Source organism: Entelurus aequoreus, linkage group LG27 (assembly GCF_033978785.1).
Source record: "Entelurus aequoreus isolate RoL-2023_Sb linkage group LG27, RoL_Eaeq_v1.1, whole genome shotgun sequence".
In the NCBI taxonomy this organism is placed as follows: Eukaryota; Metazoa; Chordata; class Actinopteri; order Syngnathiformes; family Syngnathidae; genus Entelurus; species Entelurus aequoreus.
The window spans coordinates 15165825-15178899 of record NC_084757.1 but is presented as its reverse complement, the minus strand read 5'-3'; the positions used below and the strand labels follow the sequence as shown (position 1 = coordinate 15178899).

Here is a 13075-nt window from a genome sequence, read left to right as displayed (position 1 = left end):
TCCATTGCCAACCTCCTATTAACAACTTTGACGTAAAACTCTCCGCCGGGGTCAGTTTGTCCTTTGAGCCAGTGGACAGGAAGATATCACCTGTCCGCTCATCGAATATTAAACAGGTGTGTGGCGGTATTGGGTTCTTCCTAATCTCCAGTTCCTTTGGATGAGGCGGACAACAATAGCGCTCTGCCAAACACGCCTCTAGTGTTCCGTCCACTTGCATGTCCCTCTGTGGGGAAGTCAGGTGCGACAAATGCCACTTTATACCTGACGCTGCTGACTGTAGTGGAAAGTTTCATCTCTGCAGTGAAGTGATGAGATTTTTGGGGTGATCCGGATCATTCCTAATTTGTTACCTTACGTTTATGTTACAACACTGAACTCCTGCATGTGTGTTTGTATGCTAGCGGCCCCGCCTCCACCCACAGACACAAAAATAGTTTTTGATTGACAAGAAGGTTCCCGTCGTTGATGTCATTTCGCTATACAACAAACAACTGCTGACACCGATGCACAGAGTGAACCCTCTTGTAGGAGGGGCCGATAGGGACATTATTCTACTGAAATGCTCTACATCCATCCATCCATTTTCTACCGCTTGTCCCTTTCGGGGTCGCTTAAACAACTTCAAGAATATTCTCTCACACACACTACTAAAATCCTCTCATGCACACTACTGATTTTTTTTTCTCTCACACACTACTAAAATCCTTTCATACACACTATTAAAATAGTTTTTCTTTCCTTCACACTACTGAAATCCTCTCATACACTACTAAAATCCTCTCACATACACTACTGAAATTCTGTCATACCCACTACTGAAATGTTTTTCTCTCATACACACAACTGAAATCCTCTCACAAGCACTACTGAAGTTCTCTCACACACACTACTGATACACTCTCATACACTTTAGTAAATTCCTCTCACACACACTACTGAAATCCTCACACACACTACTGAAATTCTCTCACACACACTACTGAAATCCTCTCACACACACACTACTAAAATATTGTCACACACACACACGCACTCCTGAAATTCTCATACAAACTACTGAAATGTTTTTCTCTCATACACACTACTGAAATCCTCTCACGCACACTACTGAAACACTCTCATACACGTTAGTAAATTTCTCTCACACACACTACTGAACTCCTCACACACACTACTGAAATTCTCTCACACACACTACTAAAATCCTCTCATGCACACTACTGATTTTTTTTTCTCTCACACACACTACTGAAATCCTCTCACACATTACTAAAATCCTTTCATACACACTATTAAAATAGTTTTTTTTTTTCATTCACACTACTGAAATCCTCTCATACACTACTAAAATCCTCTCACATACACTACTGAAATTCTGTCATACCCACTACTGAAATGTTTTTCTCTCATACACAAAACTGAAATCCTCTCACAAGCACTACTGAAGTTCTGTCACACACACTACTGATACACTCTCATACACTTTAGTAAATTCCTCTCACACACACTACTGAAATCCTCACACACACTACTGAAATTCTCTCACACACACTACTGAAATCCTCTCACACACACACTACTAAAATATTTTCACACACACACACGCACTCCTGAAATTCTCATACAAACTACTGAAATGTTTTTCTCTCATACACACTACTGAAATCCTCTCACGCACACTACTGAAACACTCTCATACACGTTAGTAAATTTCTCTCACACACACTACTGAACTCCTCACACACACTACTGAAATTCTCTCACCCACACTACTGAAATCCTCTCAAACACACTACTGAAATTCTCATACTCACTACTGAAATGTTTTTCTTTCATACACACAATTAAAATCATTTCATACATACGATTGAACTTTTGTGTGAGAGAATTTCAGTAGTGTGTGCATGCATGCGTGCGTGCGTGTGTGCGTGCGTGCGTGCGTGTGTTTCAGTAGTGTGTATGAAAGAAAAAAAAATCATTGATGTGTATGAAAGGTTTCCAGTAGAGTGTATGAAAGGTTTTCAGTAGTTTGTATGAGAGTGTTTTAGTAGTTGTGTGTGAGAGAAAAACATTTCAGTAGTGTGCAAGAGAGGGTTTTAGTAGTGTGTATGAGAGGATTTTAGTAGTGTGTGAGAGAGAACAACTTTTCGGTTGTTTATGCGAGAGGTAATTCTGAATTATGTCCCTAACGGCCCCTCATATTCTTGCAGCCTGTTTGAAAGCAACCAATGAACAAACACTCACAGACATGCCAATTTCATTGACCCATTCATCCATTTTCTACAGCTTGTCCCTTTGGAGTCGCAGGGGGCTGAAGCCTATTCCAGCTGCACTCGGGCGGAAGGCGGGGTCCAACCTGTAGACCACCAGGTAGCCAGCTCATCACAGGGCCAACACAGATAGACAGACAACATTCACACTCACATTCACACACTAGGGCCAATTTAGTGTTGCCAATCAAACTATCCCCAGGTGCATGTCTTTGGAGGTGGGAGGAAGCCGGAGTACCCGGAGGGAACCCACGCAGTCACAGGGAGAACATGCAATCTCCACACAGAAAGACCCCAAACCCGGGAATCGAACCCAGGACCTTATCGCTGTGAGACTCGGCATCCTTCCATTAATTGCTAATATTACAACTTTATAAATTCACCAGTTAGCAACATAGCTCAACAAGTGATTACATTTTGGGGTGATCTGGATCACCGTCTGGATACAGGATCTTTTTTAAAGGCCTACTGAAATGAATTTTTTTTATTTAAACGGGGATAGCAGATCCATTCTATGTGTCATACTTGATCATTTCGCGATATTGCCATATTTTTGCTGAAAGGATTTAGTATAGAACAACGACGATAAAGTTCGCAACTTTTGGTCGCTGATAAAAAAAAAGCCTTGCCTATACCGGAAGTAGCGTGAGGTCACAGCAGGAAGGATTCCTCACAATTCCCCGTTGTTTACAATGGAGCGAGAGAGATTCGGACCGAGAAAGCGACGATTACCCCATTAATTTGAGCGAGGATGAAAGATTCGTGGATGAGGAACGTTAGAGTGAAGGACTAGAGAGGCAGTGCAGGGTGTATCTTTTTTCGCTCTGACCGTAACTTAGGTACAAGGTCTCATTGGATTCCACACAATCTCCATTGTTCATTAAACAAATTGCAAAATATTCACCAACACAGATGTCCAGAATACTGTGGAATTGTTTGATGAAAACAGAGCAGTTTGTATGGTGACACATTGGGTACGAATACTTCCGTTGCCGTCGTGACGTCACGCGCATACGTCATCATACATAGACGTTCCCAACCGGAAGTTTAGCTGGAAATTTAAAATTGCACTTTATAAGTTAACCCGGCCGTATTGGCATGTGTTGCAATGTTAAGATTTCATCATTGATATATAAACTATCAGACTGCGTGGTCGGTAGTAGTGGGTTTCAGTAGGCCTTTAAGGATTATTTAATACATCCAGTTAATATTTGTGTTTTCTGGTGGGGTTTTTTAATTATTCATTAATTTGCACATGTTGTAGTAATAATAAATATTTATTGGGTATAGTTTTTGTGTCAAAAAAAAACCTGATCCACAGAACACTTGATATTTCTTTATTTGAATGCAGTAAAAAAACAACTGACTTATTAGGGCTGTGACTCTTTGGGCACCACAAGATTCAATTTGATTCTTGTGGGTAACAATTCGATTCAGAATGGATTCTAGATTTACTACAATTCTTGATTCAAAATTTTTTTTTTTTTTAAATAACATTGGGTGCCAGTTCTATGATTAACTACTGTCACACATTATTCAGACACCCCTAACCATACCCCTTTTTGTCAGCTTTTGTTTGGGCGGTAAGACCATTTAGGTGTTCAGTTGTTGTTGGAGCAGTTAATTGGTTTTTCCTTTTGTGTCTTGTTTTTCTTGGTTTTTCCGCTCCTTTGTTTTCTGTTTCAGACCTAACCACTCCCTGAGCCTGGCATAATTACCAGGGGGTGCTACAGGTGTGCGTAATTAACAGGCCTATTTAATCACACCTGTACAGGCAGGAAGGCACTGGCTGATTACTCCTCATGGACACAGGACTTCGGATTCATGCTCTGGATTCTTCGCCTCCATTCAAGTTCCTATTCTTCCTCCCGGCTAAGGTAGACACTCTGTTCTTGATTATAATATTTGACCTGTTGCAGTGTTTTTTACAATTATATCTTTAGTTCCTTTTTTTTAATGCATCATAGTTTTTGTTGTCTCTTTATCCCTGTCTTGAGCAATAAAGACACTTTATGTTCATACTCCTGCATGTTTTGCACCTTGGGGTCCACTAGCCTCTTTGAGAGTATCACCAAGCATGACATTCTTCCATAAAATAGATAAACAGCTATGATCATTTTCCATATTACTGAAAAGAAAACTGATTTTGTTTAATAAAATTATACCCAAACATTTAATAAAGTGGCTGGACAGGACAGATTTTGATTTAAATAAAATAAAAATCGCCCGAATGCAGCTGAGACAGGCTCCAGCGACCCCAAAACGGACAAGCGGTAGAAAATGGATGGATAAATAAAATACAAAATAAATAAAAGTGTGTGTATGTGGGTGTGTGGTAGAAAATGGATGGATGGAGATATATACATATGTCTGCGTGTATATATTTTTAATATTTTGGAATCAATTAAGAATCGCGATTTATTTTGTATTATACAGCAAGTATAATAATAGTTCACTTGCTATCATTATACATGTGTAATTTTTCATTCCTGATTTTCTTTCCTATACAATCGTACAAGTTGTAGCATTTTAGATTTATTATTTGTATTAGATTTAATGTTTAATTTTATTTATTTTAGGGCTATTTTAATTGCTAAAAGTATTTGATTTTTTTCCATGTAAAAAAAAAAAAATTTTTTAGTAGGTATAATCATTTATTTCCACAACTGATGAATATTTATTTCAAATATTATTCAGGCAATTTTACAGACTGTAGATCTAAATGTACTGTAAGTCCCAAATGTGTGTGTTTATTAGAATTGTTTTGAATTAATTATTTTTGTGTTCTATAAATAAATCCAAAATAGATATTTTCTTTAGTGTTGACTTTTACCTGTCTGACGTGAAGGGAAGATGAAGCTGTGAGTTCGATTGTGAGCATGTGAGGGTCACAACCAAGGCGTGTTAATGAATGATGTGTGTATGTTGACAAGGTGCTCCAGGCGTGTCTGCCTCTGACTTGTTTTGTGTGTCTGCAGCAGTCATGCGTACTTAAAGAAGCGTCTAGAAGTCAGTCACGCGCTGCACACTGGGACTGGAGTCAGTGCAAACTCCTCTGCACATATGGTGCCAATGATAGAGTCACGAGGGGCCGACATGTCAGCAAGGTCTACTTGAGTGCGAAACTTATCTGTTTTTTTTTTTATTAGTAATCTTTTCTGTCCCGTGTCTTTCTTCATCAGAAAAAAAACGTCACAATAGATAAGCTCAACCCGAGGACAAACAAGGCTCTTGTTCCACTATCATGATCGGACCATTAATATTTACGTTTTAGAAACTGTCATATCAAAACAGATTTTCCTTATCGGGAAAGATCTAAAGGGAATTAATCCGTTACAGCAGTGTTTTTCAACACTAGTGTGCCGTGAGATACAGTCTGGTGTGTCGTGGGAGATGATCTAGTTTCACCTATTTGGGTTAAAAATATTTTTTGCAAACCAGTAATTGTAGTCGGAAAATGATGTGTTGTTGTTGAGTGTCGGTGCTGTCTAGAGCTCGGCAGAGTAACCGTGTAATACTCTTCCATATCAGTAGGTGGCAGCCGGTAGCTAATTGCTTTGTAGATGTTGGAAACAGTGGGAGGCAGCGTGCAGGTAAAAAGGTGTCTAACGCTTAAACCAAAAATAAACGAAAGGTGAGTGCCCCTAAGAAAAGGCATTGAAGCTTAGGGAAGGCTATGCAGAACGAAACTAAAACTGAACTGGCTACAAAGTAAACAAAAACAGAATGCTGGACGACAGCAAAGACTTACTGTGGAGCAAAGAGGGCGTCCACAAAGTACATCCCAACATGACATGACAATCAACAATGTCCCCACAAAGAAGGATAAAAACAACTGAAATATTCTTGATTGCTAAAATAAAGTAGATGCGGGAAATATCGCTCAAAGGAAGACATGAAACTGCTACAGGAAAATACCAAAAAAAAGAAAAAGCCACCAAAATAGGAGCGCAAGACAAGAACTAAAACACTACACACAGGAAAACAGCAAATAACTCAAAATAAGTCACGACGTGATGTGACAGGTGGTGACAGTACACCTACATTGAGACAAGAGCTACATTGATGGATGCTTGGTTATGCTTTAAAGTCATATCCAACAATTGCGACAACGACTTTTTACTGTCAACTGAGTTTCGTTTTTTAATGATTTCTGCTGGTGGTGTGCCTCCGGATTTTTTTCAACGCAAAAAATGTGCCTTGGCTCAAAAAAGGTTGAAAAACACTTTGTTACAGGGTCTATCCGTGGGCATCGTGAAACCTTTATTACTGTGCAAGCGAGGTTGCAAGAAACATTTTATCACTTTTAACTGTCATACAGGTGGAAATAAAACCAAGGTTAAGTAAAAACTACTCACCCAAACAATGTATACATTCATTAATTAGTTCCATGCTACGCCGGCAACATTTTAGGAACTATTTAGTACTCTTAAAGCTCTAGAAGTGTGATTTAAAACCAAAATAAAGTACAAAATACTCACCCAAACAATGTACATGTGAATTAATTAGTTAATTGCTATGCCTGCAACATTTTAGGAAACATTTTGACATCTATAACTTTGGCCTTTCTAAGACAGTCATTTCCAGGAGTTATCTCACCCTCTGAGAAGTTGTACTAATGTTGTAAAAATGTGTAGAATAAATATTACATTTAAACATTTCTGTCAACGAAGATTTGTGTGAGCCTGCGACACATTGTCATTTTGATGGTAGGCTAATTAAGCTAATACAGACACTTACATCATGTGTTCCCTTCATTATAACACATATATGAGTCTTGAAATTTTTTGCGGCTCCAAACAGATAATTGTTTTGGGTGTATTTTTGGTTCAATATGGCTCTTTGAACATCTTGGGTTGCCGACCCCTGGACTCGGTGGTTCTATGGTTATCATAACACGTTTCCTCTATATTATCATTGTGGTGATTGCTACTGTTGACATCACGAAAAAGGCCAAAGAAAACCCCAATCGTGCAATAAAAGTTAAACATTTTGAGGCGCGTTTTTCCAAAAACTTGGAACATCTGGGGGCTTCTCTATTTATAAATAAAAATAAGTTGAGTACATTGTTTTAGGGCTAATACATGAGTTTAGTTTTTATTGAAGACCTTTTCATGATATTGATATGCATGATGTATACATTGTAATAATACTGAGTCATAGATGTTTTGTCTTTATTAAAGTTAAAGTTAAGTTAAAGTACCAATGATTGTCACACACACACACTACTAGGTGTGGTGAAATTTGTCCTCTGCTTTTGACCCATCACCTTGTTCACCCCCTGGGAGGTGAGGGGAGCAGTGAGCAGCAGCGGTGCCGCGCCCGGGAATCATTTTTGGTGATTTAACCCCCAATTCCAACCCTTGATGGTGCCAAGCAGGGAGGTAATTGGTCCCATTTTTATAGTCTTTGGTATGACTCGGCCGGGGTTTGAACTCACAACCTACCGATCTCAGAGCGGACACTCTAACCCCATCCATCCATTTTCTACCGCTTATTCCCTTCGGGGTCGCGGGGGGCGCTGGAGCCTATCTCAGCTACAATCGGGCGGAAGGCGGGGTACACCCTGGACAACCATTAGGCCATATTTGCCCAAATATGGTTCTTTGCAAAACTGCCGGGGTTCTTGAACCATCCATAATCCATAAAAGCCTGTAGATGTAAAGGTGTTGACATGGTGATTAACTGGGACCTTTTTGTCCTCAGCTACTTTTGCAAACTAATTGGGTTCTTGCTTTTGATTTGCCCAGACAATAAGCCTGCTGTCAACATGCGTGCTAAGCAATGCCCACATGGCTGTCATTATTGCACTTACAGTCAATTATCCAACTTGTCCAGGATTATCCTGAAACATTCCTCGGCCGTGACATCAACCTCCGAAGAGGAAGACCTACAATACAGGAGGGCTTCAGCCTTAGTTTTACGCCGATCTAACACAATTACACACCTACGGCTGACGGTCATCGTCTCCCGGAAAACACTTCCACAGACAGGGGAGCGTAATCGGCGCACAGTTTGACATTTTGAAACCTTTTATCATCACAGTGAATAAGATTTTTATCCACCTCGGACATTATCTGATGATCCGTGCACAAGCAGCGGCATGTCTGCCACTCGCCTTTATACTCTAACGACAAGCATCAAAGTTAAATATAGTGGATTTTCCCTTCAAAGGCCTTGTGGCGCCGTGCTAATGCTCGCTTACTGTAAGTACAGTCCGGCGGAGGATTTGAGTGCAATTTTAAATGTAACAGTGAAGGGCAGGGCAAAGGGGCTTAGGTTGGAACCAAAGCCAAAATAAGGTAAAGTGTTGTTACAATCGAACGCAGGACGTGCTAAGCTAGGAAAGCAGGCAGGAAGTGATAGACCATTGATTGTTTGACCATCATTCATTCGGTCAGACATTTTGAATATTCCGCTCCAAACACCTTTGGCAATTTCCGTACGTCACTGGAGTCACGCTTCTGCACTTTAAACATATTATTAGATCAGTCATACTGTAAATACACCAATTTTTATGCATTCGAAATCGTAAATAAATAGCTAACAATTGAGTCAACAGATCCTAGATACCCTCTAAAAACTTCCAGAAACCGCCAACAATACTCCATTTACATGTCGTGACCTTATTCTAAGCATCAACGCAATGCCGTGTTGTTCCAGACCACAGCAAACTTTACCCGGCTTGCAAAGATTGTAATAAATCCACTAGAACAGGGGTGTCAAACGTACGGCCCGGGGGCCGTATCACGCCCGCGAACAGGTTCAAACCGGCCCACGGCCCGCAAAATAAATGTAATTATAACGTGAGCTGCAATTTTTTAATGAAAAAAAACTGCTGTTCTCAATGTGTCCACTGGATGTCACAATAGCAATTCAAGTGTAACCCACGTCACATATGACACTGTTCACAGACTAATGCTGTAGCAACGCACAATACCTTTTTTTTATTGTAAATTATCCACTCAACAGATAGAAATAACTAAACAGTCAACATGACCATCATCTTTGTAGTTAGATTTCCGTGCAGCGCTCGCAGTTTGTTGACAGCACGATGTGCACCCTGAACTCCGTTGTAAAAATGTGTGCTTCTTACATTTGTTGTTTGTTCTGTTATTGTATGATTAAATCTACCATGTTCACATTGGTTACGTTTGTAGTTATGTTACCTTTAATTCGGCTTTTAAGGTGTCATTTTGATCATTGTTTTGATTACATTATAATTGTAATATTTGAATGATGGTAAATGAGGCAGCACGGTGGGAGAGGGGTTAGTGCGTCTGCCTCACAATACGAAAGTCCTGGGCTCGATCCTGCGCTCGGAATCTTTCTGTGTGGAGTTTGCATGTTCTCCCCGTGACTGCGTGGGTTCCCTCCGGGTACTCCGGCTTCCTCCCACCTCCAAAGACATGGACCTGGGGATAGGTTGATTGGCAACACTAAATTGGCCCTAGTGTGTGAATGTGAGTGTGAATGTTGTCTGGTCTGTGTTGGCCCTGTGATGAGGTGGCGACTTGTCCAGGGTGCACCCCGCCTTCCGCCCGTAAGCAGCTGAGATAGGCTCCAGCACCCCCCACGACCCCGAATGGGACAAGCGGTAGAAAATGGATGGATGGATGAATAATGGTAAATGAATGTGTTGCGGCAGTTGTGGATGTCACCAACCGAGTGTTTGAGGAAACACTCGGTTGTACTTCCAAACTTGTCTTTAATGAACTGCCAACATGATAATGCTGAACAGGAAGTGCTTAAAGTTTAATGGCTTTGTAAAAACAATGAGACATAGTCTAAGGTCATGGTGTTTTGGAAACAACACCAATTTTTTTCCTCAGAGTTTTCCACTAACTTGAAGTGTTTTGCCAAGATGATTATTTGTCATGTGTACATTTTCAGAATACGCTTGTTGTATTTTTGGCCAAAGAAATACATTTTGAAGTTGTCTTTATTTTTAAGTTATCATGCCATGATTTTACCAGTCCGGCCCGCGTGGGAATAGATTTTCCTCCATGCGGCCCCTCGGATAAAATTAGTTTGACACCCCTGCACTAGAAGAAGACAGCCTGCCGTTTCCTTTTACTTGGACACACACATCTATACCGTTGGCCATTGTGAGCCAGTAATTTCCAGAATTTATCTCATCCTGTGAGAAGCCTCCATTTTACTAATGATTTCCAATGTTGCAAAAATATGTAGAATAAAAATTTAAATACAACATTTCTGTCAACAAAGATTTGCAACAGCCTTTGATAGTAGGCTAATATAGACACTTGCATCATGTGTTGTCTTCATTATAACACTTATATAAGACTTTTAATTTTTTGCGGCTCTCGACAGATTTTTTACATTTATTTTTGGTCCATTATGGCTCTTTCAACATGTTTGGTTGCCGACCCCTGGCATGGAGGAAGATCCCCATATGACCATATTTTGGCTTCCCGATGGACTGGACTCTCACATTATCTAATAATGTAACAATTCAATAATTGTACCCACTCGGCATCCATTGCCGCCGGTCAGCCTGGAGGGGTGGTCCCACATCAGCGGTCCCTTACCAGGGTTTCTTCTTTTTCCCAGTTTGGGCTTTTGAAGTTTTCCCTTGCCTGGATGTGGGTTTGGATCAGGGGATGTCATTGTGGTTTGTGAAGCCCTTTGAGGCACTGGGGATTAAGGACTATATTGTGATCCATTTGATTCCTCAAGGTTCTATTTTAGGTCCTCTCTTTTTCATCATCTGGGCCATTGACCTGGTGGTCTGCCAGTTCGGTTCCAAAAACTTGAGAGAGACTCACATTTTTTACAGCAAATTCTTAAAAACACTAGAGTGCTGTCATAGAGATGATCTTTGACTAGTTTTTTGCAGAAGGTTCTTTTTAAAAATAGCATACCAAATAGACTGTACTGCTGGTTGTCTGGAATATAACAGCTAAGACTAAAGTGAAGAGATAAGACCGTTTCTTCACCTTCAGGGTCTACTGAATAAATAAATCATCAAAAAAATATATGATCTGAATTTTGCTGTAGGCTTCTCATCTGTTACCCTAATGGGCTTTTCTCATCTCACATGGTCTATTGTTCTTCTTCTCGAGTCTGCTTTATTTTTATCCTCATTTTCCTCAACTGAGCTGTTCTTTCTTCTACAAACCCTTGCATAACGGCCAACGTTCTTACAAAAAGACATTCTACAGATTTAGCTCCATATTCATCTGCTGAGTGATGTGACAATCCACATCTGGGACACAGTGTTACTGTTACCATAGGTGCTGAACTACATTTCTGCCAGTGGGTGCTCGGACGGGCGGTAAATCTTATGCTACTTTTCGGAGGCTATGTCTACATTAAGCCAGATAACCCCTCAAACGAATAATTATTTAGCCTAAGCCCCGTTTCAGTCACACTAAACTATTGTGTAAGGTTCCCCTCCTTTGGATATTTTTTTACACGGGTAAGTGCGCCGTGTATTTCTTGAATCGCCGGCTCTTAGCTTTGTATGGACTCATTGGTCGTTTACCAACTGAGTTCGGAGAGGAAGTGAAGTCAGACAGACCACGCCCCACACAGGAATTGACATCAGAAAGAATGCACCACAGCCAGCTTCATAACAACAACCTGGAGGTAAACACTAGAAAGATGGAGGCGAGTCATCCAGACATGACCGTGTTTCTCCTTTGGTCTGTACAGACGCTTGTAGAAATCACCCATGAAAACCTTAAGAGAAAGCGATTGCAGCTATTTTGGATACAACACTTCTCAGACGGCAAGAGAACCTCCGAATGTCGAGGTCGGCTGTGATTCTACTTACCAAAAAACTTTGTTCATTTGTCGAAGGAGAGTCAACAAGAATGCGGGCTCCCGTGGATGCGATAAAGGTAGCGTGTGCTTTGTATTACCTGGCCGTCGAGGGAAGACTACGGAAAACGGCGAATGCTTTTGGACTGGCAAAGCAGACCGTATCAGTTATTGTCCGCCATGTATGTCGTGGACTCAACGTCTAGGTCCAGAGTATATAAGTCACCAAAAACAAATGGACAATGAAGATGAAGGCAAAAGAGTGAGGAGTGTCCTGACCAGATATCTAGATCCCTAGATTGACTGATGCAAAATGTTCTTTGTCACATTGTGTACGTTCACGTGTTTATTAAAGATTTGATAAATTCATGATGGCTCAGGTGTGATTCACTACAATAGGGCCCCACAGCACACTGGATTCCAGTTCATTTTAATACCACAACACTGGATATTGTTCAGATAAGTTACATTTAATTTAAGAACTTGCACATAAAGCAACACTGGAGGTGACTATGACGTGCGCATGTTCCGCACATGCGTATTAGGTCGCGTTGCGCCGGCTGACGTAGGGGGTCTTAAAGGCCTACTGAAATGAGATTTTCTTAGTTAAACGGGGATAGCATGTCCATTCTATGTGTCATACTTGATCATTTCGCGATATTGCCATAATTTTGCTGAAAGGATTTAGTAGAGAACATCGACGATAAAGTTTGCAACTTTTGGTCGCTGATAAAAAAGCTTAAAGTAGCGTGACGTCACAGGTTGTGGAGCTCCTCACATCTGCACATTGTTTACAATCATGGCCACCAGCAGCGAAAGCGATTCGGACCGAGAAAGCGACGATTACCCCATTAATTTGAGCAAGGATGAAAGATTTGTGGATGAGGAAAGTGAGAGTGAAGGACTAGAGGGCAGTGGAAGCGATTCAGATACGGAAGATGCTGTGAGAGGCGGCTGGGACCTGATATTCAGCTGGGAATGACTAAAACAGTAAATAAACACAAGACATATATATA

At 40.7% G+C, this 13075-nt stretch overlaps 1 protein-coding gene across 1 annotated transcript in view; it reads left to right on the top strand.

The window, feature by feature from the left end:
* Nucleotides 1-13075, top strand: part of LOC133644099 (uncharacterized) — a 52653-nt gene that overhangs the window by 8754 nt on the left and 30824 nt on the right. The window contains exon 3 of the mRNA XM_062038421.1: nt 4048-4150. Within this exon, the coding sequence (XP_061894405.1) occupies nt 4048-4150 (103 nt within the window). The remainder of the gene's footprint in view (nt 1-4047; nt 4151-13075) is intronic.